This window comes from Rhinopithecus roxellana, chromosome 12 (assembly GCF_007565055.1).
Source record: "Rhinopithecus roxellana isolate Shanxi Qingling chromosome 12, ASM756505v1, whole genome shotgun sequence".
Taxonomy (NCBI): Eukaryota; Metazoa; Chordata; class Mammalia; order Primates; family Cercopithecidae; genus Rhinopithecus; species Rhinopithecus roxellana.
In genome coordinates, this window is record NC_044560.1 from 133,714,994 (window position 1) to 133,742,398 (window position 27,405).

Below are 27,405 nucleotides of genomic sequence, written 5' to 3' on the forward strand. Positions count from 1 at the left end.
GAGGGGCTGGGGTGAAGGCTCCTGGACTTCGCTGGATCGCGCCCGGTCTCCATTAGGTTCCGGTCTTGGAGCTGAGGGCGTGGGTCCCGTCTGTACTGCCATCAATTATATATTATGTATAGGTTTTGTACACTGCAAGCGTACAAAATGCAGTTATGTGCCATGTATGTGGAGGTATATGCGCTGGGTACCTCCACGTGTGTACTGTGCACACAGGTATCCAGGCAGATGCACGTCTACTCGTCTACACGCCTGCGCAGTGCAGAGGAGGTAACCCAAGTGCATGTATGTGACAGGTGAACAGGCATGTACACTGTGTAGTCATCCCTGTGCAGACTTGCCGCCTTCGAGTTGTGGCCAAACCTTCAAGCACCCAGTAGAGGTTTAGACACTACCTAGGAGACGGGGGCGGGGGTTCTAAGGCACCCCCCCTCCAATCCAGTTACGATTAAGATCATTTGCATCACATTTACATCCAGCCCTGGGCCTTGGAGGTTGAGGATGGTCCCTTGGGTCCCAAGACAAGCTGCCCCTCAGAGGCTCTCAGAGCCCAGGGAACGGGGGGGGGGGGGGGGGGTGGAGCCCTTTGCACAGCCGTGCAGTGCAGCTGGGGCAGGAAGCGAGAGTGGGGAGGGGGGAGGCCACAGCCCGCGGAGGCAAGGCGGGTGCAGGGCTTCTGGGGACAGAGGGAGGTGCCAGAACTTGAGCCCTGAGGCCCTGCTGGCCCCTGGGCGCAGGCTCAGCTCCGGCCCCCAGGGATGGACCTCGTGGATCCTGACATTTTCAATAGAGACCCCCGGGACCACTACGACCTGCTGCAGCGACTGGGTGGCGGCACATATGGGGAAGTCTTTAAGGTGAGAAAGCCCCTCTGTCCCCAACACCCTCGAACTAGTGGCCTTTAAGGCGAGGCCTCGGTAGGGAGGAGGCTGCAAGAGGGGTCCCAGTCCTTGACCTTGACTCAGGGATGCTGAGGAGGGACTCTGGCAAATGGAGCCTGCCTGACTGCCGACTTCCCCTTTGCAAGGCTCGAGACAAGGCGTCAGGGGACCTGGTGGCACTGAAGATGGTGAAGATGGAGCCTGGTGAGGAGGGAACCCGGAGCTCCTTCCCCACAACCCCACCTTCGCCTCCTGGGACACTGGGATCACCTCCCTCCTAGCTCTCTCCATGCGAGCTGCCTTTTTCTCTCCCGCCCTCCTCACAGATGATGATGTCTCCACCCTTCAGAAGGAAATCCTCATATTGAAAACTTGCCGGCACGCCAACATCGTGGCCTACCATGGGAGTTATCTCTGGTGATGAACCTCAGACCCACCCTGGCACCCAGCCCAGCCCCTAACCCAGAGCCCCCATTTCTTGACGGGGGTACCCTCAGTTCTTTTTTTTTCTTTTTTCTTTTCTTTTTTTTTTTGAGATGGAGTCTTGTTCTGTTGCCAGGCTGGAACACAGTGGCATGATCTCGGCTCACTGCAACCTCTGCCTCCCGTGTTCAAGCAATTCTCTGCCTCAGACCCCTGAGTAGCTGGAATTACAGGCGTCCACCACCCCGCCCGGCTAATTTTTATATTTTTAGTAGAGATGGGGTTTCACCATCTTGGCCAGGCTGGTCTTGAACTCCTGACCTTGTGATCCATTGGCCTCGGCCTCCCAAAGTGCTGGGATTACAGGTGTGAGCCACTGTGCCTGGCCTTGGCACCCTCAGTTCTAACCTTGAACTTCCATTTCTCACCATAACCCGACCTCCCATCCTGGACCCCCATTTTTGACTGGGCTAACCCTACCCTGATCCTCACTCCTAAGTCCCACTTTTCTGACCAGAGCAGCCTCTAATCTAATCTCCATTCCAGAATTCCCATTTCTGATCAAGAATACCCCAAACTGATCCCTTCATGGTAACTGAATTTGAAATCAACTCCCTAGAAAGGAAGCTCTCATCATCCTGCCCTCTGGCTCCCCCAGTTCCACTCTCTGCTCCTTTAATATAAACTTCTAAATTCCCTGATCCCCAAATTAATATTCCAGATGTCCCAATAATGACCTCTGCTTCCCGGAACAGGTGCCCTGGGCCCCTCTGTCCCCTCCAAATCTCCACAACCCGTGAGATCTCTGCCCTACCTCCTAGGTTGGTGTGGGATGGCAGAGGGGTCCCGCCCAAAGGCCTAGGTTTGAGTTGACTTGCCCCGGAACCCACATTTCCTCTCTGAGCCTTAACTTCCTTGTCTGTGAAACGGGAATGAAACAGCCTCACTCTGGTAGACAAGGAGAGAGGGAGTGATGAGAGCTGTTATATTCAAGTTCTTACTAATCTAGAACAAGACAGAAGCAAACCAGGGACTTTCCTGCAAATAATAATGTATTACTGCTATTATTATTCTTACTCTTGAAACACTGCAGGTTGCAGAAACTCTGGATCTGCATGGAATTCTGTGGGGCTGGTTCTCTCCAGGACATCTACCAAGGTTAGAGAAAGCACAAGGGGACCCAGGCAACCCTCCCACCCCCACCCCCCAACCCCGACCCAAATTCACCTCTTCCGTCTCTGTGTGTGTATCTCACAGGAACTGTCTTTCTGGGCCATATTTCAAACTCCTGGGCTGAGCTAATCCTCTTGCCTTTAGCTGCTGAAGTGCCGAGATTACAGGCTTGAGCCACCGTGCCTGGCTTTTTAAAATTTAATTTAATTTTATTTTATTTTATTTTATTATTTTTAAAAATATAACCGCTGGGCCTGGTGCGGTAGCTCACGCCTGTGATCCCAGCACTTTGGGAGGCCGAGGTAGGTGGATCACCTGAGGTCAGGAGTTCAAGACCAGCTTGGCCAACATGGTGAAACCCCGCCGCTACTGAAAATACAAAAAATTAGCCGGGCATGGTGGCTGATGCCTGTAATCCCAGCTACCTGGGAGGCTGAGGCAGGAGAATCACTTGAATCTGGAAGGCGGAAAACCTCTGATTCCTTCCAACCCTAGACCTCAAATGTTAGAAAAGGAAGGACTTCATTGAGAAGTCCTCAGGGAAACTGAGGTCCACAGAAAGGAAGTGAATCCCACAGCTGCTCTGTAAGACCTAATGTCTGAAGGCCTCTCTCTGTCTCTCTGTCTTTCCGCCTGTGTATTGTTCTTCCTTCGTCATCCTCTGGGTCTCTCTCTAAATCTGTCTCCCCACATTTAGGCCTCTGACCTCTGTCTTTGTCTCTGTCTCTTTTTTTTTGGTTTTTTCAATCCTGTTCCTTCTGTATGTCTCTGCCCCCGTTTCTCTGTCTCTCTCTGTCTCTGTGTCTCTGTGCCTTTCCTTATTTTGCAAAGTCATATCACGCCCCTGCTCAGAGCCCTCCTACAGCTTCCATTTCTCTCAGAGGAGAAGCCCAGACTCCTCATCAGGGTCCACCCCAGGCTGGCCGACCTCACCTCCTCCCACTTTCCTCCTCCCCCTCCACTCCACCCCACCGCCTTTGCTGCTTTCCAGACCCACCAGGAACTGTCCCACCTGGGGCCCTGCACTTGCTGTGGCTGGTCCCACTCAGAGTGGGAGCCCTCATGTCTTCACCTGCTGTCACCTTCAGAGAGCAGCCCTGACTGACCACCTCTGTGAAATGTCATAGCCCCTCCTATGTACCCCTTTCTTGCTGTATGTTTCTTCCTGTTGTCTTTCAGCGTCTGAGGAACTACATCATATTCTACTTATTTATCTTGCTTACTTTCTTTATTTCTTTTTTCTTTTTCTTTTTTTTCTTTCTTTTTCTTTTTTTTTGAGACAGAGCCTCCTTCTATTGTCCAGGCTGGAGTGCAGTGGTACGATCTCGGCTCATTGCAACCTCCATCTCCTGGGTTCAAGCGATTCTCCTGCCTCAGCCTCCTGAGTACTTGGGATTACAGGCATGCACCACTATGCCTGGCTAATTTTTGTATTTTTAGTAGGGATAGGGTTTTGCCATGTTGGCCAGGCTGGTCTCGGACTCCTGGCCTCCCAAAGTGCTGGGGTTATAGACATGAGCCTCCACGCCAGCCCTACTGGCCTCTTTTATTTGCATCGCTGCCTCTTTCTGTCACTGACCACCCCACCATCACCCCCTCCCACTGGTCCCATCCTGTTTCCCCTCTCCCTGTGGCACCCTCTTAGCTGGTGTGGGGGGGCAGGACTCCCCAGCCCAGGTTCCCTGGCTCCCATCCAATGCCTGGCCTGGCCGGGGTGACCTTTGCAGTGACAGGCTCCCTGTCAGAGCTCCAGATTAGCTATGTCTGCCGGGAAGTGCTCCAGGTAAGGAGAGGCCTGGGTGTTCTGGGGAGAGGAGAGGAGGGGGCCCCACTCCAGCCCCCACACACTCACAGTCCCCTTGTCCACCCTTCTCTCCAGGGACTGGCCTATCTGCACTCACAGAAGAAGATACACCGAGACATCAAGGTAGTCTGGGGATACAGGGGTGCTGTTGGGGGGTGGGGCCCAGGAGATGGGAGTGGCATTTCGGGGACTCAGGAATCAGGGTAGTTTGAGCTGTGGGGTGAAGTGGGGTAGCACTCGGCTAGGGAAAGAGTCTCCGCAGCCTCCCATACCCCCTCTCATTCCCAGGGAGCTAACATCCTCGTCAATGATGCTGGGGAGGTCAGATTGGGTGAGTAAAGCTGGGAGTTGAGCAGGGGGGCTGACTGGGGGGCTGGAGGCGCAGTGGACCCCAGATCACTATGTCTCCCTCCGCTTCCAGCTGACTTTGGCATCTCGGCCCAGATCGGGGCAACGCTGGCCAGACGCCTCTCTTTCATTGGGACACCCTACTGGTGAGGGGCGCCCCGCGGGCAGCTAGGGGTGGAGTGGGGCTCAGTGGTTTTTCCCACCGTGGTTCCCCTGCCTCTTCCTTTCTCCATGGAAGATTCTTTCATTCTCTCTGGGTGTCTCTTGAGTTTTCCACTTTTCTCTCTCGTTTTGGGCCCTTTTCTGCCCGTTGCTCTAGGTGTTTGTGTTGATTTTTATCTTGATTTCTCTGTCCCTCCATATCCATTTCTGTCTTTTTTTTTTTTTTTTTTTTTTGAGACGGAGTCTTGCTCTGTTGCCCAGGCTGGAGTGCAGTGGCCGGATCTCAGCTCACTGCAAGCTCCTCCTCCCGGGTTCATGCCATTCTCCTGCCTCAGCCTCCTGAGTAGCTGGGACTACAGGCGCCCGCCACCTCGCCCGGCTAGTTTTTTGTATTTTTAGTAGAGACGGGGTTTCACCGTGTTAGCCAGGATGGTCTCGATCTCCTGACCTCGTGATCCGCCCATCTCGGCCTCCCAAAGTGCTGGGATTACAGGCTTGAGCCACCGCGCCCGGCCCCATTTCTGTCTTTTTCCTCTAGCTCAGTTTGTAGCGCTCTCTGTCTCTTTGTTTCTGTCTCTCACTCTGTCTCTGCCTCTCTGCCTTTTCATTTTGTTTTGTTCACTGTGCCTCCAGCCCCACTGTGGCCCAGGCTGGATTGCAGTGGCACAATCATGGCTCACTGCAGCCTAGAACTCCTGGGCTCAGGAGATCCTCCCACCTCAGCCTCCCAAGTAGCTGGGACCACAGGTGTACACCATGACACCTGGCTAATTTTTTAAAAATTTGTATAGAGATGGTGTTTTTTTTTTTCCTTGAGATGGAGTTTTGCTCTGTTGCCCAGGCCGGAGTGCCGTGGCACAATCTCGGCTCACTGCAACCTCCACCTCCCGGGTTCAAGCAATCCTCCTGCCTCAGCCTCCAAGTAACTGGGATTACAGACGCCTGCCACCACTCTCAGCTAATTTTTGTACTTTTAGTAGAGATAGGCTTTTGCCATGTTGGCCAGGCTGGTCTCGAACTCCTCACCTCAGGTGATCTGCCTGCCTTGACCTCCCAAAGTGCTGGAATTACAGGCAAGAGCCACCATGCTCAGCTGAGATGGGGTCTTGATAAGTTGCCCAGGCTGGTCTCAAACTCCTGTGCCTAAATCATCTGCCTTGCTTAGCCTCCCAAAGTGCTGGGATTACAGGTGTGAGCCATCACACCCAGTTTGCATCTCTGTCTTCATCTGCCTGTGTCTGTCTTTACTCCTGTCCCTCTGTCTCTCCGTCTGACTCTGTGTGCTGCATCTCCCCTCAATTCCTTCTCTTTCTCTGCCCCTCCTTCCCTTCCTGTCCCCATGCCACCTTTGGCTCTCTGAGTGTGTCTGCCCCCAGGATGGCTCCAGAAGTGGCAGCCGTGGCCCTGAAGGGAGGATACAATGAGCTGTGTGACATTTGGTCCCTGGGCATCACGGCCATCGAACTGGCCGAGCTACAGCCACCGCTCTTCGATGTGCACCCTCTCAGGTAGGCAGGTGTGGGGTCCCCAGGCCCAGAGATCCTGTCCAGCCCTGGCCCAAAGCCCACCCTCAGCTTCTGCCTTCCATCCCAGGAACCTCCAATTCAGGGATCGCCACTTGAGCCTACCTTGGCACATGCTGCAGCTCTATTTTTTAAATTTAATTTAACATTTTATTTTATTTTTTATTTTTTAATACTAAGTCTTGCTCTGTCGCCCAGGCTGGAGTGCAGTGGCGCAATCTCAGCTCACTCCAACTTCCATCTCCTGGCTTCAAGCTATTTTCCTGCCTCGGCCTCCCAAGTAGCTGGGACTACAGGTGTGTACCACCACGCCTGGCTAATTTTTGTATTTTTAGTAGAGATGGGTTTTCACTATGTTGGCAAGGGTAGTCTTGAACTCCTGACCTCAGATGATCTGCCCACCTCAGCTTCCCGAGGTGCTGGGATTACAGGCATGAGCCGCTGCACCCAGCCTATCTTTTATTTTAATTTTTATATATTTATTTATTTTTGAGATGGAGTCCCACTCTTGTCACCCAAGCTGGAGTGCAGTGGCATGATCTCAGCTCATTGCAACCTCTACCACCCAGGTTCAAGTGATTCTCCCGCCTCAACCTCCCAAGTAGCTGGGATTACAGGTGCATGCCACCAAACCTGGCTAATTTTCATATTTTTTCGTAGAGATGGGGTTTCACTATGTTGACCAGGCTGGTCTTGAACTCCTGACCTCAGGTGATCCACTTGCCTTGGCCTCCCAAAATGCTGGGATTACAGGTGTGAGCCACCATGCCCAGACATTTTTTAAATTAATTAATTAATTATTATTATTTTTAGAGACAGGATCTTGCTCTGTCGCCCAGGCTGGAGTGCAGTGGTACCATCGTAGTTCACTTCAGCCTTGAATGCCAGGGCTCAAATGATCCTCCTGCCTTAGCCTCTCACATAGCTGGTCCTACAGGCCCACATTGCCATATCCAGCTATTAAAAAAAACTTCTTTTTTTTTTTTTTTTTTTTGTCTCACTATGTTGCCCCAGCTGGTCTCCAACTCCTGGGCTCAAGCTGTCCTCCCGCCTTGGCCTCCTCAAGTGTTGGGATTACGGGCATGAGCCACTGCACCTGGCCTTGCCGTAGCTCTACCACACCATAAGTGGCTTCCCTTAGGAGAGGTATCCTGGTGCACTGTAAAACCTGAACCTCACTTCCATGCTGTTTCTCACTTTGCCCTCTGCTGACCGTAATGCTACTAGGAACCCCTCAAGCCATGAGGTCTGGTCCCCTTGAAGGTCTGAACCCCATATCCTTTCCCTATTATTCTAGAGTTCTCTTCCTCATGACCAAGAGTGGCTACCAGCCTCCCCGACTGAAGGAAAAAGGCAAATGGTATGAGAGAGTGACAGGAGGGAGGGTGAGCGAGGGCAGGGCTGGGGCTGGGTGGCCTGATGGGAGGGTCTCTGGTCCCCTCACCCAGAACCTGGCTTCTTCTTCTCAAGGTCCGCTGCCTTCCACAACTTCATCAAAGTCACCCTGACTAAGAGCCCCAAGAAACGACCCAGCGCCACCAAGATGCTCAGTGTAACCCTCCCTTCCCCAAGACCCTCAGCCCAGAATTCCCTGGGGCCTTCCGCAACTCCCGAGGACATGGATAACTTCGTTCCACGGAGTCCCCGTGGCCTTCCAAAGTCCCTAATACCTCAGAATTTCCCAGGACCACCGTCCACCACTAGAGACCCTCTGGGCTATACCCCAAACCTTTCCCAAATCCCCTGAGTTGCCAGAACTCACAAATTCCCAAAGGACTCAAGACTTGTTCCTGAGTGTCCTCTTGAATCTCCAGGGAACCACAGTCTCTTCCAAGACAACTGTGGAATTCTCCCAGCCCCGCTCTGAGAAATGTAAATTCTTCTAATTCCTAAAAATTTCTTAGACTCCCCAGGCCTGCTGGGCACGGTGGCTCATGCCTGTAATCCCAGCACTTTGGGAGGCTGAGGCAGGTGGATCACTTGAAGTCAGGAGTTTGAGACCAGCCTGGCCAACATAGTGAAACCCCGTCTCTACTAAAAACACAAAAATTAGCCAAGTGTAGTGGTACGCGCCTGTAATCGCAGCTGCTTGGGAGGCTGAGGTGGGAGAATCACTTAAACCCAGGAGGCGGAGGCTACAGTGAGCCAGGATTGTGCCACTGCACTCTAGCCTGAGTGACAGGGAGAGACCCTGTCTCAAAAAAAAAAAAAAAAAAAATTAGCCGGGCATGGTGGCAGGAGCCTGTAATCACAGCCACTTGGGAGGCTGAGGCAGGAGAATCAATTAAGCCCAGGAGGTGGAGGTTGCAGCAAGCCTAGAGTGTGCCACTGCCTGGGTGACAGAGTGAGACTCTGTCTTAAGAAAAAAAAAGAATACCCCAGGCCTCTGAGAGTTCCCTGGATTTCCTCGCCCTCTCCATCCACTGGCACCTTCTCCCCAGATAGATTCCTTTAGTCCAGTCCCCAGGGCCCTGTACCAGCCCTCTCTGTCCATACCAGCCCTCTCTATCCACTCCAGCCCTCTGGATACGGACACCTCTTCCCTCCCCCAGCATCAACTGGTATCCCAGCCTGGGCTGAATCGAGGCCTGATCCTAGATCTTCTTGACAAACTGAAGAATCCTGGGAAAGGACCCTCCATTGGGGACATTGAGGATGAGGAGCCCGAGGTGAGAGCCTTGGCTGACAAGAGCACTGGGGACCTCTTGGTCTTTCTCAGGCTGTGCCTGCTACCAGCAGTGCCTTCCTGCTGCCTCTCTTAGGGGGAGAACAGGCAGGGAGGATGGGGAGCTTGGTACAAGACTGTGTGCCCAGAGGGTTATAGGAAAGCAGATGGACCCCGGGCAGGGTAGGGGGCTGCTCGGGGGTCCTGAGCCCTGACGTGGCTGCCCCTCTGCCCAGCTACCCCCTGCTATCCCTCGGCGGATCAGATCCACCCACCGCTCCAGCTCTCTGGGGATCCCAGATGCAGACTGCTGTCGTGAGTAGAGAATCCTTATCTCTGGGGACACCTGACCCTATAATAGACCTAAGAGACCCCCTTCCCCTACCATCAGGCCACCAGAGACCCTCAGCATCATCTGATCCTATAAGAGACCCCAGACAATCTCATCAGCACCTGACCTACAAAATGACCGTAGAGGCTGGGTGCGGTCGCTCACGCCTGTAATCCCAGCACTTTGGGAGGCCAAGGTGGGGGGATCATCTGAGGTCAGGATGTTGAGACCAGCCTGGGTAACAGGGTGAAACCCCGTCTCTGCTAAAAATACAAAAATTAGCCGGGTGTGGTAGTGCGCGCCTATAGTCCCAGCTACTCAGGAGGCTGAGGCAGGAGAATTGCTTGAACCTGTGAGGTAGAGGTTGCAGTGAGCCAAGATTGGGCCACTGTATTCCAGCCTGGGTGACAAGAACGAGACCGTCTCAAAAAAAAAAAAAAAAAAAAAAAGCAATATGACCATAGAGTCCCCGGGGAGACCTCAGAAATCTCATCAGAACCTGAATACCCAAACGGATCCTGAAAACCTCTGTCACTATATTGAGCCCCCAACTTCCTGATCCCAAAGCTTATTTATTTGTTTATTTTTTTGTGACAGGATCTTGCTCTGTGCCCCAGGCTGGAGTGCAGAGGCGTGATCACAGCTCTCTTCAGCCTCAAACTTCTTGGGCTCAAGGAATCCTCCCACCTCAGCCTCCTGAGTAGCTGGGGCTACAGGGTTATTCGCCACACGCGGCTAACTTGTTTTGTTGTTGTTGTTGCTCTGCCACTCTGTTGCCCAGGCTGGAGTGCAGTGGTGCGATCTTGGCTCACCGAAACCTCTCCCTCCTGGGTTCAAGCGATTCTCCTGCCTCAGCCTCCTGAGTAATTAGGATTACAGATGCGCACTACCATGCCTGGCTCATTTTCGTATTTTTTTTTTTTTTTTTTTTAGTAGAGACGGGGCTTCACCATGTTGACCAGGCTGGTCTTGAACTCCTGACCTCAGGTGATCCGCCTGCCTCAGCCTCCCAAAGTGCTGGGATTACAGGCGTGAGCCACTGCGCCCAGCCACTTGGCTAATTTTTAATCATTTTTTGTAGAGATGGGTTCTTGCCAAGTTGTCCAGGCAGGTCTCAAACTCTGGGTTCCAGCGATCTGCCCACCTCACCTTCTGAAGTACTGGGATTATAATCATGAGCCACTGCACCCGGTCTTGATCCCAAACTTGACCCCCAAATGAGGTCCCTGTAAACCAAAACCCCTTTCCCTAAGGGACAGTTCCCTGAGATCCTTGGCGGTCCCTAAGATCCTGACTGCAACCCCCCTGCCAATTCTACTCTTTCTGTTCTTAAGCCCATCTCACTACCCCTTGCCCTCATCTCACAGTGGGTTATCTTCCCCCACACACCCTAGGGCGGCACATGGAGTTCAGGAAGCTCCGAGGAATGGAGACCAGACCCCCAGCCAACACCGTGAGATGCTGCCCCCCACTCCCCACCACACCGCCTGCTTCCCTGAGGCCACTGCTGACCCTTTTCCTACCCCACAGGCTCGCCTACAGCCCCCCCGAGACCTCAGGAGCAGCAGCCCCAGGTCAGGGACCCCAGGGAGGATGGGGAGGGGGCTGGAATGTGGGCAAGGCCCCCAAGGCTCATACCCGTCACCCTTCAGGGAGCAACAGTCAGAGTCGTCCGACGATGACTATGACGACGTGGACATGTAAGTGAGGCCCTGCCTGCAGCTCCACAGGCCCCACCTCAGCCTCCACCTTCCTACAAGCCCCTGATGTGACCTTTCCTCCACTCCTGACCCTGCTGCACCCCTGCCTTTCTTCTAGCCCCGAGCCCTGAGCCCTGACTAGACCCTAGATGCAGCCCCTCTGCCCAGCTACCTAGACCCTGTTCCCTAACCCCACCTCCCTTAACCCTTCACCTCCAACCCCTGACCCCCAACCTGATCCCAGCTCCAGCTCCCACTTTCCTTCCACCTTTTTTTTTTTTTTTTTTTGAGACAGTCTCACTCTGTGGCCTAGGCTGGAGTGCAGTGACGCAGTCTCAGCTCACTGCAACCTCAGCACCCCGGGTTCAAGCAATTCTCCTGCCTCAGCCTCCTGAGTAGCTGGGATTACAGGCACCTGCCGCCATGCCCGGCTAATTTTTTGTATTTTTAGTAGAGACGGGGTTTCACCATGTTGACCAGGCTGGTTTCAAACTCCTGACCGCATGATCCACCCACCTCAGCCTCCCTAAGCGCTGGGATTATAGGCGTGAGCCACGGCGCTTGGCCTGCTTCCATCTCCTTATACAGTCTTTGACTTGACCCCCAATGTCAGCCCCCCACCTGCTCTCCACCCCAGAGCTGACCCCAGTTCCTTCTAGTATGTGCTGCTGCTCCAGTCTCTGACTTGACCCCACCTGTCCTCCACGACCTTGGACCCTCAGCCATATCCCAGTCTCAAACGCCTCCCGAATGTCACTCTCACCCCAGACCCACCCCCAGCCTTCAGCCCCAGCCCTCAGCTTTTCCTGTCTTTTTGCCTGCCCTCAGGCTGAACCTTGGCACCTGGACATTTCCCAAAGGCCAGATGCTGAGCTCCAGATCCAGACCCAACAGTCAGCCCGGGCCCCCATATTCCCCAGCCCATAGGCGGAGTCAGGCTCCAGGTGCGCGCACTCGCTCCTCCCATCATGTGCGGCAGCATGTGTGCCGCCACAGCCTGTGTGCGGCACCAGCACGTGTGCGGCGCCAGCACAGGGAGAGCGGGGCCCCTGCGCTGATGTTGCCTGTGTGACTAGGTGGTGCACAGGTGCAAAGCCGTGGCGCACTGGCAGCAGGCCACCTCCAAGAGTTGCTGTTACTGTTATTAGTCTTTTCTTTGGAAACAGGCTAATCATTTTTTGTAGAGGTGGGGTCTTGCCATGTTGTCCCGGCTGGTCTCAAACTCATGATTTGTTTTGGCACCCAGGCTAAGTGCAGGTGTGTGATGAGGGCTTACTGCAGCCTCAACCCAGGCTCAAGCAATCCTCCCACCTCAGCCTCCTGAGTAGCTGGGTTCACAGGTGTACCTACCACGCCTGGCTAATTTTTAATTTTTTTTGTAGAGACAAGGTCTTGCTATACTGCCCAGGCTGGTCTCGAGCTCCTGGGCTCAAGCCATCCTCCTGCCCTGGCCTCCCAAAGCACTGCGATTACAGTCATGAGCTACCATGTCCAGCCTGGTTATTAATCCTTTAATCCTCAGCTCCAGCCAGAACCAGTCATCCCTTAATCCTCCTGACCTCAGACCCCAGTCCCAGGCCTCCAGCTCAGAACCACGCCATCTTCCCCGGGTCCTTGTTCCCCAGGCCCCCAACTATTTAGCCCATCTTTGTGTTTCAGCCCCACCCCTGCAGAGGACACACCTCCTCCACTTCCCCCCAAGGTAAGGCCCTGGGCCAGAGCTGGGAGGATGGGGCCCAGGGCCACTGGGTGCCAGGAGGCCAGGTCCTTAGATGCTGGGATACTGGGATCTCCAGGGCAGGGAATCGGGGAGACCAGGATGATGGCTACATTGGGATCTGGAAGTGGCATCCTTCAACCTCAGGGTGGGATTCAAAATATTTAGCCTCTTGGACACTGGTCAGTAGCTGCTCCTAGGAAGCCCCTGCTGTATCCAACATTAACCCATCAGTTTCTGAAGTGTGTTGATGTCCGGGCTGGGGGTGTCAGGGGAAGTCTGGAGGGCGCGCAAGATGTTGTGAGGGAGGGTCAGAGCCATGGTTGTTAGTTCTGGTGGAGGCAGGGACTGGAGTTGCAAAAGGGTGCCCTCTCTGAGATCATCTGATGTATTTCCCCATGCTCTGTTCCTGTCTCCAAAGCCCAAGTTCCGTTCTCCATCAGACGAGGGTCCTGGGGGTATGGGGGATGATGGGCAGCTGAGCCCGGGGGTGCTGGTCCGGTGTGCCAGTGGGCCCCCACCACACAGCCCCCGTCCTGGGCCTCCCCCATCCACCAGCAGCCCCCATCTCACCGCCCATTCAGGTAATGGGACAGGCTAGGGTGGAGGGTGGGAGGAGTGGGGGGTCTTGGGGGCTGATTTTCCCCTAACCCCTCTCAGAACCCTCACTCTGGAACCCACCCTCCCGGGAGCTCGACAAGCCCCCACTCCTGCCCCCCAAGAAGGAAAAGATGAAGAAAAAGGTGAGGTTCAGCTCTGCTGAGGACTTGCACCTCTGGACGGGGCTGGGGATGCCTGGTGGGGTGGGGAGGGGGTGGCAGAACTGACAGTAACAACAGGTAACATTTGTTGAGCACTTCTCTGTGCCCTACACCAATCTCCTGTCATTCCATGGCATAAAGCTTCACAGAGTGAAGAAGATATCGCAGAGACATTACCCCCCATCTCACAGATGGGGAAATTGAGGCACAGAGAGGGTAAGTGGCTTACCCAAGGTCATATAAATACCTTTGAGGAGGCTGAGGCAGGATTGTTGTTTCTGCTTTTTTTTTTTTACGACAGAGTTTCACTTGTTGCCCAGGCTAGAGTGCAGTGGCAGGATCTCAGCTCACTACAACCTCTGCCACCCTGGTTCAAGTGATTCTCCTGCCTCAGCCTCCGGATTAGTTAAGATTACAGGCATGCGCCACCATGCCTGGCTAATTTTGTATTTTTAGTAGAGGCGGGGTTTCACCATGTTGGTCAGGCTGGTCTTGAACTCCTGACCTCAGGTGATCCACCTGCCTTGGCCTCCCAAAGTGCTGGGATTACAGGCATGAGCCACCGTGCCCAGCCAGCTTTTTTTTTTTTTTTTTTTTTTTGAGACGGAGTCTTGCTCAGTCACCCAGGCTGGAGTGCAGTGGTGCGATCTCAGTTCACTGCAAGCTCCGCCTCCCGGGTTCACGCCATTCTCCTGCCTCAGCCTCCCCAGTAGCTGGGACTACAGGCGCCCGCCACCACGCCTGGCTAATTTTTTTGTATTTTTAGTAGAGACGGGGTTTCACCGTGTTAGCCAGGATGGTCTCAATCTCCTGACCTTGCGATCCACTGGCCTTGGCCTCCCAAAATGCTGGGATTATGGGCGTGAGCCACTGTGCCCGGCTTAAGTTTTTTTTTAACGGAGTCTCCCATTGTCACCTGGGCTGGAGTGCAATGGCGTGATCTCAGCTCACTGCAACCTCTGCTTCCTGGATTCACACGATTCTCTTGCCTCAGCCTCCGGAGTAGCTGGGATTACAGGTGCATACCACCTGAGGTAAATTTTTTTTTTTTTTTTTTTTTTTGAGACAGAGTCTCGCTTTGTCGCCCAGGCTGGAGTGCAGTGCATGATCTTACCTCATTGCAACCCCCACTTCCTGGGTTCAAGCGATTCTCCTGCCTCAGCCTTCTGAGTAGTTGGGATTACAGGTGTGTGCCACTACGCCTGGCTAATTTTTGTATTTTTAGTAGAGACGGGGTTTCTCCATGTTGGTCAGGCTCCCAACCTCAGGTGATCCACTTGCCTCAGCCTCCCAAAGTGCTGGGATTACAGGCATGAGCCACTGCACCCGGCTACTAAAAATTTAAAAAATTAGCTGAGCATGGTGGCACACACCTATGGTCCCAGCTACTTGGGAGGCTGAGGTGGGAGAATGGCTTGAGCCCAGAAGTTAAAGTCTTTTGACGAGATCCATCAAAACCTCCACGAGTCACCACCACATATGCAGTTGTCCGAAGAGCCAAGATCTCAAGAAATTTTACCTTTTATAAATGGAGATGTACAAAAAGAACATCTCTTTATTCAGGAAGTTTCAGTGTTTTTACGTACACGCATAATGCCTACACACATAGTGTTGTGATAATGTACCTTTGTGGGATCAAATTTGCCAAAAAATGCATAAAATGAAATAGAACTATCTAGTCTTTTTTTTTTTTTTTTGAGATAGGATCTCGCTCTGTCGCCCAGGCTGCTGGAGTGTAGTGGTGCGATCATGGCTCACTGCAGCCTTGACCTCGGAGACTCAAGCAATCCTCGCACCTCAGCCTCCCTAGTAGCTGAAACTATGCACTTGGCTAATTTTTTTTTTTTTTTTTCTGAGATGGAGTCTTGCTCTGTTGCCCAGGCTGAAGTGCAGTGGTGCTATCTGGGCTCACTACAACCTCTGCCTCCCCAGTCTAAGCGATTCTCCTGCCTCAGCCTCCCAAATACCTGGGACTACAGGTGCCCACCACTACGCCCAGTTAATTTTTGTATCTTTTGTAGAGATGGAGTTTTGCCATGTTGGCCAGGCTGGTCTCAAACTCCTAACCTCAAGTTATCTGCCAGCCTTGGCCTCCCAAAGTGCTGGCATTACGGGCATGAGCCACCACGCCTGGCCCAGCTTGGCTAATTTTTTACAAAATGTTTTATAGCGGCAGGGTCTCACTATGTTGCCTAGGCTGGTCCTGAACTCCTAGACTTAAGTGATCCTCCCCCTCGGCCTCCCAAACTGATGGGATTACAGGCATAAGCCACCGTCCCTGGTCAGTTACCGGCTAAAAGTATGTATAATTTATCTTCCAGTACTGGAAATGATTAAAAGATGAAATACATAGCATAGTGAATTATATATATATATATATATACTGGCCAGGCAGTGGCTCATGCCTGTAATCCCAGCACTTTGGGAGATCGAGGCAGATGGATCACCTGAGGTCAGGAGTTCAAGACCAGCCTGGCTAACATGGCGAAACCCTGTCTCTGCTAAAATACAAAAATTAGCCAGGCATGGTGTTGTGCACCAGTAATCCCAGCTACTCAGGAAGCTGAGGCAGAAGAATTGCTTGAGCCCAGGAGGTGGAGGTTGCAGTGAGCTGAGATTGCACCACTGCACTTCAACCTGGGCAACAGAGTGAGACTCCATCTCCAAAAACAAAACTGATAGCTGGGAGTGGTGGCTCACGCCTGTAATCCCAGCACTTTGGGAGGCTGAGGCAGGTGAATCACATGAGGCCAGGAGTTCAAGACCAGCCTGGGCAACATGGCGAAACCCCATCTCTACTAAAAATACAAAAATTAGCTGGGTGTGGTGGCATACACCTGTGGCCCAGCTACTCAGAAGGCTTAGGCATGAGAACTTGGGAAGCAGAGATTGTAGTGAGCTGAGATCATGTCATTGCATTGCAGCCTGGGCAACAGAGCGAGAATCCATCTTAAAAAAAAAAAAATTCCTGATGATTTAGGATAGTGGAGGAAAAACTAAAAAAAGAAATATATAACAACAACAACCACAAAAATAAACTGAAAAGAAAACTCAATATATGAAGAAGTATATTACAGGGGTAGATTATGGGAAATTGCACCAAGGTAAGAGGCAGGATTTGAACCTTGGCACTCTTGCTCCAGAGTCTTAACCACTGCCCCTTCCTGTTCCCTGCTTTCTTTGCCGGATCTGCTGCTTGGCCCCGCGGCCACCTGCCCAGGGATGCGCCCTTCTGGTAAAGTTGTTCAATGGCTGCCCCCTCCGGATCCACAGCACAGCCGCCTGGACACATCCCTCCACCAAGGGTGGGCATTCTGGAGGGTCAAGGAGATCCTGCAGGGAATGGGGGAGCAAAAGTAGGGATGGGGAGGAGCCTAAGGAAGGCACAAAGGCAGGGACAGGGAGGAACTTAATGGGGTTGGGGTGTGGCCAGGCTGAAACAGGGAAGGAGCTTGTCCTTTCACTCAGGATTTGGTGATCAAAGATGCATGGACGGCAGCCAGGTGCGGTGGCTCACGCCCGTAGTCTCAGCACTTTGGGAGGCTGAGGTGGGTAAATCACTTGAGGTCAGGAGTTCAAGACCAGCCTGGCCAACATGGTGAAACTCGTCTCTACTAAAAATACAAAAATTAGCCAGGCGTAGTGGCACGTGCCTATAATTCCAGTTACGAGGCTGAGGCAGGAGAATTACTTGAATCCAGGGGGTGGAAGCTTCAGTGAGCCGAGATCATGCCATTGCACTCCAGCCTGGGCAACAGTCTCAAAAAAAGGGTAGAGGGATGAGTTGGAGAGTGAAACTAGGAATACTGGAATTCAGAGGCCAGGAGTGTCAGAATATCACAAAAAGGTTAGAGTTTGGGGCGCAGGAGAGATGGACAGCTGGAGGTTAATGATAGGGAGACTGGGAGCAGCATTTTGGAGTGAGGAATTTTAGAGATTAGGATGCAGCCAGAAAGGGACAGAATCTAGATATCAAAGAGATGAAGACAAGGACAGTGTTAAAGGAACAGCTCACACTAGACAGAAAAAGTCCTATTTGGGGGTGTCTGAGTTTGAAGGTCAATGTTAAGATAGGATTGGCATTAGGGTATCAGAACTGGGGAGAAAGAGGGGAGGCAATCAGAGGACTATTTTGGGGGGCAGGTCTAAGGCTGGGGTCAGTTGGGTTCAGAAGACAGTGGGGCAGAGATGAAAAAACCACCAGAATATGGGTAGTCAGAAGGAGGGAGAATGAGACTGGCTTGAGGGACCGTCTGCTCTGGGTTTGTCTGGAGAAACAGAGGCTGGGAGTATTGGTTTGGAGAAAGAATAGAGGGTCAGAGCTGGGGCCACAGTGTCAGTGTTTGAGGTCAGGTGGGGATCTGGGAGGTCCCTGAGGATGAAGTCGGTCCCAGCGTCCTTGTCTGTGCCTCCAGACCAGCACCTGCTCCTGGGGGCAGAGGAAGGCATCTTCATCCTGAACCGGAATGACCAGGAGGCCACCCTGGAGATGGTGAGGAATCATACCGGGCAAGGGCAAGGGCTGGAGTTGGGGGTTGCTGGGGTGTCACCAGAGCCATCTCTCCCGTTCCCTGCAGCTCTTTCCTAGCCGGACTACGTGGGTGTACTCCATCAACAATGTTCTCATGTCTCTCTCAGGTCTGGCTGTGGGTAGCAGGTGGGATGCGGTTGGAGGTTAAGGGGTCAAGGGTTGGGGGACTGGGAAGTAGATGGGCACAGCTGAAAAAAAAACTTCGACTCCTTGGTCACAAAGTCCTAGGTTCAAATCCCAGCCACTTTTTCACTGTTCTCCCCAAGCCTCAGTTTCTCCATTTGTAAAATGGGGTTCACAATAGTCCTCACCTCTCAAGTCAACTTTGAGGTAGTTTCTACAATAAATTAGCCTTTTTTTTTTTTTTTTTTTTTTTTTTTTTTGAGACAGAGCCTCGCTCTGTTGCTCAGGCTGGAGTGCAGTGGCTTACTGCAACTTCTGCCTCCCGAGTTCAAGTGGTTCTCCTGCCTCAGCCTCCTGAGTAGCTGGCATTACAGGTGTGCGCCACACCACACCTGGCTAATTTTTGTATTTTTAGTAGAGACAGGGTTTTACCCTGTTGGCCAGGCTGGTCTCAAACTCCTGACCTCAGGTGATCCGCCTGCTTCGGCCTCCCAAAGTGCTGGGATTATAGGCGTGAGCCATTGCACCTGGCCTAAATTAGTCCTTTTTTTTTGAGATAGAATCTCACTCTGTTGCCCAGACTGGAGTGCAGTGGCACAGTCTCGGCTCACTGCAACTTCTGTTTCCCATGTTCAAACGATTCTCCTGTCTCAGCCTCCCGAGTAGCTGGGATTGCAGGCACCTGCCACCATGCCCGGCTAATTTTTTGTATTTTTAGTAGAGACGGGGTTTCACCGTGTTGGCCAGGCTGGTCTTGAGCTCCTGATCTGGTGATCCACTCGCCTCAGCCCCCCAGAGTACTGGGATTACAGGAGTAAGCCACCGTGCCCGGCCCTAAGTTAGTCTTTAAATAGCTTTCACATTCAGATGACAATCAGCACTTATTCCATACTTTACTAAGATAGAGTGAGCAAGTTATAGAGTTAAAGATCTGGACCAGGTGCAGTGGCTTATGCCTGTGATCCCAGCACTTTGAGAGGCCAAGGCAGTAGTATTGCTTGAGCCCAGGAGTTCTAGATCAGCTTGGGCAACAAAGTGAGACCTCATCGCTACTAAAAATTAAAAATATTAGCTGGGTGTAGTGGCACACACCTATGGTTCCAGCTACTCGGAAGGCTGAGGTGGGAGGATCACTTGAGCCCAGAAGTTAGAGGCTGCAGTGAGTCATGATCATGCCACTGCACTCCAGCCTGGCAGATAGAATGAGACCCTGTGTCTCAAACATAACAATAAATAGGCCGGGTGCGGTGGTTCACACCTTTAATCCCAACACTTTGGGAGGCTGAGGCGTGTGGATCGCCTGAGGTCAGTAGTTGGAGACCAGACTGGCCAACATGGTGAAACCCCGTCTCTACTAAAAATATATAAATTATCTGGGCTTGGTGGCACACACTTCTACTCCCAGCTACTTGGGAGGCTGAGGCAGGAGAATTGCTTGAACCTGGGAGGCAGAGGTTGCAGTGATCCAAGATTGTACCACTGCACTCCAGCTTGGGTGACAGAGCAAGACTGTCTAAAATAATAATAATAAAAATAAATGAAATAATTTCTAGTTTTAGGGGGAACACCAAGCCAAATAGGATTCATGAGTTAGTGAAAGGCACATCTGTAATGACAAACTAGAAGATTTTCTAGATGTGTTTCTTCTAAAACTTTGTAATATGTGTAACTTCATCTGGCTGGTTACGTGTCCAGAGTTTCTGATGTGGCTACAAATACCATGAGGGTAGGGAACATATTTATTATGCGCATCACTGTTCACCAGAGCCAAGCACAGCAGGCCTGGCCTACAATGGGCCTTTAATCTATGTGGAGTGAGAAATGAATGAATGAATGAAAAGTACTTGAGACTTGCAGGCTTGGGAGTCTCAGACAAAGGGATGGGGCTGAGGGAAGGGATGGAGGAAAGGAAGTGGTATATGGGATCCTATAACTGCCTGCTTCCCCCCACATACACACACCCTGCAGGAAAGACCCCCCACCTGTATTCTCATAGCATCCTGGGCCTGCTGGAACGGAAAGAGACCAGAGCAGGAAACCCCATCGCTCACATTAGCCCCCACCGCCTACTGGCAAGGTACCAGCTCCCAATGAAAGGCACCACAGAGCCTTATAATTCCCACCATGTCCCCCTGCCTCCTGCTGTCCTACCCCTCTTCACGCCTACCTATTCTCCAGGAAGAACATGGTTTCCACCAAGATCCAGGACACCAAAGGCTGCCGGGCGTGCTGTGTGGGTGAGAGAGAAGCTTCGCCGGTGTGCAGAGAGTGGGGGGGGCCGGGCCAGAGGAGGGGCTTGAGCTGCATCCACCTGAGGTTACAGAGTTAAGGCAATGTGTCCAGAACCCAGAAGATGGGTGGTAGTGTGGGCCTTGTGGGAGGGTGGCGAGGAGGGTAGAGGGCATTGATTTTGACTCATCCTTGCCCACGCCACAGCGGAGGGTGCAAGCTCTGGGGGCCCGTTCCTGTGCGGGGCATTGGAGACGTCCGTTGTCCTGCTTCAGTGGTACCAGCCCATGAACAAATTCCTGCTCGTCCGGGTAAGGGGCTTGGGAGAGTGCTGGGAACTCTGAGGCGTGGGTGGCTAAGGCCTTGCACCCTTTGCGCTTCTATCAAGAGCTCCGTGAAGCCCCACCTCCGTCGAGGCCCTGCCCACCTGCGGTCTGCGCTGGAGCCTCGCCCTTCTGAGGCCATCCTGATCCTTAAGCGCCACCCCTCACACCTGGGCCTAATTATTCCTCAGGCTCAGTGCTGCCACTCCCTGGGTCTCCTAGTACAGCCCATTTAGAGCCTGTCCCTTTGAGTCTCTAAGCAGGTTTTGCTATCTTTGGGGCCCTGCCCCTCTGCCGCCAAGGTGGCATGCCCCCACGTGGAAGCCACACCCACTCGGAGGCCACTCCCCCCGTTTTCACGGAGGCACCAGGCCTTACCTCCTGACATTTCTAGTCGGCATATCCCAAGACTTGGGGCCCTGGTTCGGAAGTCCCAGGCCGGCTCCAAGCCACGCCCCCTGAGGTCCCCCTGGACCACCCCCTAGCCCGCCCCTCCCTGTGCGGCCCGCAGCAGGTGCTGTTCCCACTGCCGACGCCTCTGTCCGTGTTCGCGCTGCTGACCGGGCCAGGCTCTGAGCTGCCCGCTGTGTGCATCGGCGTGAGCCCCGGGCGGCCGGGGAAGTCGGTGCTTTTCCACACGGTGCGCTTTGGCGCGCTCTCCTGCTGGCTGGGCGAGATGAGCACCGGTGAGTGGGGCGGAGTCTTGCTGAGGGCGAGGCTGCTGGGGGCGGGGCTTATCAGGTGCGGAAGGGCGGGGCTGGAGGCGGGGCTTCGCTTAGCCTGACGCACTACCAGAGTGAGAAAGGGCTGGAAGGGCGGGAAAGGGAGAATGGCAGGTTTTAGTTAATTGGGGAGACTGAGGATGGGGTGGGGCCGGGATGGTGGGCGAGGTTTAGTCTACTTGCTTGGGAACTGAGGCAGTGGCTAAAGCAGAGGTACTGGCCTTCTGGGGGTGGTGTGGGGAAAGGGGAATGGGGTGGGGTCAATCCTTAACCCATCCCCCCCAAACAGAGCATAAGGGACCAGTGCAGGTGACCCAGGTAGAGGAGGATATGGTGATGGTGTTGATGGACGGTAAGAACCCTCCTCCCTCCCCTTCCTCCCCATCCCTCCAGCTGCGGTCCCTAGATCTCTGCCTCCGAACTTGTGCTTCTCAGAATCCCCTGAGCCCCTATCGGCCTTGCCCCTGTCCTACATAGCTTTCACACTGAATTTATGGATTGGTCCCTTAGTAACCCTCTGAGCCTTGCTCACAGTTCTTAAAACTGTCTATCTCCTTCCAGGCTCTTTGAAGCTGGTGACCCCGGAGGGGTCCCCAGTTCGGGGACTTCGCACACCTGAGATCCCCATGACCGAAGCGGTGGAGGCTGTGGGTCTGTGCAGGGACGGGAGAGCCCAGGATCAGGGGTGGAGACTCAGGTGATCCCCAAGGGTAACGGGCATTGCTTTCTCCCCAGCTATGGTTGGAGGTCAGCTTCAGGCCTTCTGGAAGCATGGAGTGCAGGTGTGGGCTCTAGGCTCGGATCAGGTAAGCCCCTCCATCCAAACTCCACATCGCTGTCCCCCGGCCTCCACCATCACATCATCATGTTCATCAGATGGGCTCCGAAAACTCCTGAGTCAGAGTGTGAAGTCCTGGAGGGGAAGCATCTTCCAATTTCAGTTCAGACAGATCCCCTTCTTTGCCCGAGGATTTATTTTTTATTTTATTTTTATTTTTATTTATTTTTTTAAGACAGAGTTTCACCGGGCGCGGTGGCTCAAGCCTGTAATCCCAGCACTTTGGGAGGCCGAGACGGGCGGATCACAAGGTCAGGAGATCGAGACCATCCTGGCGAACACAGTGAAACCCCGTCTCTACTAAAAATACAAAAAACTAGCCGGGTGACGAGGCAGGCGCCTGTAGTCCCAGCTACTTGGGAGGCTGAGGCAGGAGAATGGCGGGAACCCGGGAGGCGGAGCTTGCAGTGAGCTGAGATCCGGCCACTGCACTCCAGCCTGGGCGACAGAGCAAGACTCCGCCTCAAAAAAAAAAAAAAGACAGAGTTTCGCTCTTGTTGCCCAGGCTGGAGTGCAATGGCGCGATCCCGGCTCACTGCAACCTCCTCCTCCCGGGTTCAAGCAGTTCTCCTGCCTCGGCCTCCCAAGTAGCTGGGATTACAGGCATGCGCCACCACAGCTGGCTAATTTTTGTATTTTCGTAGAGACGGGGTTTCACCACATTCATCAGGCTGGATGGTCTTGAACTCTTGACCTGGGGTGATTCACACGCCTTGGCCTCCAAAAGTGCTGGGATTACAGCCGTGAGCTACCACACCAGGTCATATATATATATATATATATATATATATATATATATATATATATTTATTTATTTATTTATTTTTGGAGATGGATTCTCGCTCTGTCACCCAGGCTAGAATGTAGTGGTGCAATCTCAGCTCACTGCAGCCTCTGCCTCCTAGGTTCAAGGAATTCTCCTGCCTCAGCCTTCCGAGTTGCTGGGACTACAGGTGCATGCCGCCATGCCAGGCTAATTTTTTTGTATTTTTAGTAGAAACAGGGTTTCACCGTGTTGCCCAGGCTAGTCTTCAACTCCTGAGCTCAGCCAATTCGCCCGCCTCAGCCTTGCAAAGTGGTAGGATTACAGGCATGAGCCACTACTCCTGGCCATTTTTATATACTTTTTGAGACAGAGTCTCGCTCTGTCACCCAGGGAGGAGTGCAGTGACACGATCCGAGCTCACTGCAGCCTCTGCCTCCTGGGTCCAAGTGATTATCCTGCCTCAGCCTCCTGAGTAGCTGGGATTACAGGTACACCCCATCATGCCCAGGTAATTTTTGTATTTTTAGTAGAGAAGGGGTTTCGTCATGTCGGCCAGACTGGTCTCGAACTCCTGACCTCAAGTAATCTGCCCGCCTCAGCCTCCGAAAGTGTTGGGAGTACAGCATGAGCTACTTCACCTGGCCTGTTTGTCTTGGAGATAGGGTCTCTCTCTGTTGTCCAGGCTGAAGTGCAGTGGTGCAACCATAGCTAGCTGTAGCCTTGACTTTCTGGGCTCAAGCAATCCTCCCTCCCAGCCTCTCAAGTGGCTGGGATTACAGGTGTGAGCCACTGCACCTGGCTGCTCTTGGATTTCTTGAGTCCCAATCTCATCCTGGGCCACTACTGTGACCTTGGACTGGCAACTTTGCTTCTCTTTAAGCTTCTGTTCCCCAACTGTAAAATGGGGACCACTATAGAGATATATGGATAGTTAAGACCAGACTGTCTGGGTTGGAATTCAGCTGAGTGACCTTAGGCAAATGACTTAACCTTCCTGTGCCTCACTGTCCTCATTTGGAAAATGGTGTTTATCTCACAGAATGCTGTGTCAGACTTTGCCCTTACACTTCAGTATTTTTGTTTATTTATTTATTTATTTTTGCTCACTCAGTTCCCTCCCTCTTTTTGAGACGGGGTCTCGCTCTGTTCCCCAGACTGGAGTGTAGTGGCACGATCTTGGCTCATTGCAATCTCTGCCTCCTGGATTCAAGCGATTCTCCTGCCTCAGCCTCACAAGTAGCTGGGGTTACAGGCCACCACAGCTGGCTAATTTTTGTATTTTCAGTAGAAATACAAAAATTATCTCAGCTGGAAATCTCGGCTCCAGTGGCATGCCCGGTGGCGCAATCTCGGCTCAATGCAATTTCTGCTTCCCAGGTTCAAGTGATTCTTCTGCCTTAGACTCCCGAGTAGCTGAGACTATAGGCGTGCACCACTATGCCTAGCTAATTTTTGTATTTTTAGTAGAGACGAGGTTTTGCCATGTTGGCCAGGCTGGTCTCGACCTCCTGACCTCAGGTGATCCACCCACTTCGGCCTCCCAAATTGCTGGGATTACAGGTGTGAGCCACCACAGCCAGCTCCGTGCTTTCTTTAAGGGAGCCATGTTTGTAGTGACAGTGGAAATATCTTCCAGGCACTGAGACACACACTTTTTTTCCCTAGCTGCTACAGGAGCTGAGAGACCCTACCCTCACTTTCCGTCTGCTTGGCTCCCCCAGGTATGTTGTGGGGTGGGGTGCAGAAGGACCTGGGAGGGGGCTTCTGATGTGAACAGAGTATTCTGAGGTGTCCCCACAAGGTATCTCTAGCCTGGACAGTGTCTCACCTGGTCACCCTGCTTCCATCCCTGCCCCCTAGAGTCTATTCCCTGCACTGCAGCCAAGGGGGCATTTTCTTTCTTTTTGTTTTGTTTCTCACTGTACTCAAAGGCTGGAGTGCAGTGGCACGACCACGGCTCACTACAGCCTTGACCTCCCAGGCTCAAATGATCCCCCACCTCAACTTCCGGAGTATCTGGAACTACAGGCATGTGCCACCATGCCCAGCAATTCTTTTATTTATTTATTTATTTTTTATTGAGATGGAGTTTTGCTTTTGTTGCCCAGGCTGGAGAGTAATGGCACAATCTCGGTTCACCACAACCTCCGCCTCCCAGGTTCAAGCGATTCTCCTGCCTCAGCCTCCCAAGTAGCTGGGATTACAGGCTTGAGCCACCGCGCCCGGCCACGTTTGGCTATTTTTTGTATTTTTAGTAGAGACGGAGTTTCACCATGTGAGCCAGGCTGGTCTCAAACTACTGACCTCAGGTGATCCAGCTGCCTTGGCCTCCCAAAGTGCTGGGATTACAGGTGTGAGCCACCACACCCGGCCTGAGCTTGAGCTTTTTCAAGAGTAAAGGAAAGTTGTTTTCTAGAATGTTCCTTGACTGTGTTTGAGGTTTCCAGGTTCTGCATTTTGGCCAGCAATACTGCAGAAAGACATCTTTCTCAGGGCATCATTTCAGGAAGTACATGATGCTGGTTTGTCCTGTTACTGGTGATATTAATTTTGATCATTTGGTTAAGCCAGTTCTCTCCAGTGTGAAGTTGCTTTTTTTCCCCTTTTTCTTTCTTTCTTTTTTTTTTTAAAGATAGGGTCTCTCTCTGTCACTCCGGCTGGAGTGCAGTGACGCGATCATGGCTCACTGCAGCCTCGACCTCCTGGGCTCCATCAATCCTCCCACCTCAACCTCCCGGGTAGCTAGGACGACAGGCGCGTACTACACTACACCTGGCTTATTTTTGTATTTTTTTTATAGAGACAGAGTTTCACCATGTTACTCAGCCTGGTCTGGAACTCCTGGACTCAAGCGATTCACCTGCATAGGCTTCCCAAAGTGCTGGGCTTATAGGCATGGGCCACCACACCCAGCCTCTGTTTTTCTTTGTAATAAGAAGTATCTTTTGGGGGAGATTCATTGAGACTATGTAAATAGTCTGTAAATATGTTGTTTCTCATCAGATTTTCACCCACTAGCTTTATTGCTTTTTGTTTGTGTCTGTTTGTTTTTTGTTGTTGTTTTGAGACAGAGTCTCACTCTGTCCCCCAGGCTGGAGTGCAGTGGCACGATCTCAGCTCACTGCAACCTCCTCCTCCCAGGTTCAAGCAATTCTCCTGTCTCAGCCTCCTGAGTAGCTGGGATTACAGGCGTGCATCATCACGCCCGGCTAATTTTTGTATTTTCAGTAGAGGCGGGGTTTCGCCATGTTGGCCAGGCTAGTCTTGAACTGCTGGCCTCATATGATCGTCACGCTCGGCCTCCCAAAGTGCTGGGATTACAGGTGTGAGCCAACGCGCCTGGCCTGCCCACCAGTTTTAGAATCAATTGATTTCATCCCTGAATCTATTATTGTTAGGTGGTTACTAACAATAAATGGTGATTTTCTGATTCTATGTTTCCTTCTGCGTGTGTTGGTTGGCATTCTGCTCTAAAGAAGAGCTGTGTCTTCTCTATCCCTTCTTTCTTTATACCAGCATGGTCTCATGGATTTTTATTCTGTGGGTTATAGTCTATCACTATCAAGCATGAGCCACCGTGCCCGGCCTTGTCATTATTTATTTTGAGGCACAAAGGGTCTCAAATTTAGCCAGTGGGAACCACTTTAAGGAACCCCTGTGTCCTTTTGACATGCCAGAAGGGTCATTTTAAAATCCAGATCTGATCATGTCACTCTCTCCCTGGTTAAAATCCTCTCATGGCCTCAAGATAAAGACTCAATCCTGGCCACAGCCCACAAGGCCATGATATCTCCAGCCAAGTCCCAGCCTTTCTCCCACCTCAAATCCTTTGCACAGGCTGTTCTTCCCGGCCAGAACGCTCTTCCTTGCCCCTTCACCAAGTTCCCTCCTAACCCTCCTTCAGGCTGCGCCATCCATTCTCTGGGGAGTCTGGGCTGACCTCCTGGGTTAGGTCTCCCTGCCAGGCATGCCATGCTTTTTTCACTGATTCATGTTGATCTCCTTCTCTAGAGCTTTCCAAGGGCAGGGACCATGTCTGCCCGTTCACTGCTATAGTTCAGCATGGGGCTGGCACAGTCTCTATTAACTACTTTGTGAATGAGTGAATCAATGAACGTATGAATGAATAAATGAACTGACTTCTCTCTTCCTTCCACAGGCCTGTAGTGGTGGAGACACGCCCAGCAGATGATCCTACTGCTCCCAGCAACCTCTACATCCAGGAATGAGTCCCTAGGGGGGTGTTAGGAACTAGTCCTTGCACCCCCCTCCCCCATAGACACACTAGTGGTCATGGCATGTCCTCATCTCCCAATAAACGTGACTTCTGCCTCTGCTGTCATCTTGTTTTTCTTGGGGGAAACCATTTCTGGATGCCCACTCCT

At 52.4% G+C, this 27,405-nt stretch overlaps 1 protein-coding gene across 2 annotated transcripts; it reads left to right on the plus strand.

Moving 5' to 3' along the window:
* The first annotated feature begins 457 nt into the window (after nt 1–457).
* On the plus strand, nt 458–27,357 carry MAP4K1 (mitogen-activated protein kinase kinase kinase kinase 1). Of its 2 annotated transcripts, none has more exons than XM_010385727.2 (31): nt 458–857; nt 1,028–1,085; nt 1,208–1,298; nt 2,398–2,462; nt 4,205–4,260; nt 4,357–4,404; nt 4,570–4,612; nt 4,703–4,775; nt 6,168–6,299; nt 7,612–7,674; nt 7,785–7,866; nt 8,867–8,983; nt 9,216–9,294; nt 10,705–10,763; nt 10,841–10,884; nt 10,963–11,010; nt 12,670–12,712; nt 13,149–13,311; nt 13,388–13,470; nt 16,709–16,793; nt 17,904–17,980; nt 18,066–18,126; nt 20,111–20,219; nt 20,321–20,379; nt 20,579–20,682; nt 21,206–21,380; nt 21,706–21,768; nt 21,978–22,067; nt 22,152–22,222; nt 24,686–24,741; nt 27,180–27,357. In XM_010385727.2, exons 1-31 carry the CDS (start codon nt 759–761, stop codon nt 27,247–27,249), a joined length of 2,466 nt encoding a protein of 821 aa, XP_010384029.1. In that variant the 5' UTR covers nt 458–758; the 3' UTR covers nt 27,250–27,357. The 2 variants fall into 2 exon arrangements, with proteins under 2 accessions (XP_010384029.1, XP_030798406.1); XM_030942546.1 differs by having other exon boundaries at nt 13,149–13,185.
* Nucleotides 27,358–27,405: the final 48 nt, after the last annotated feature.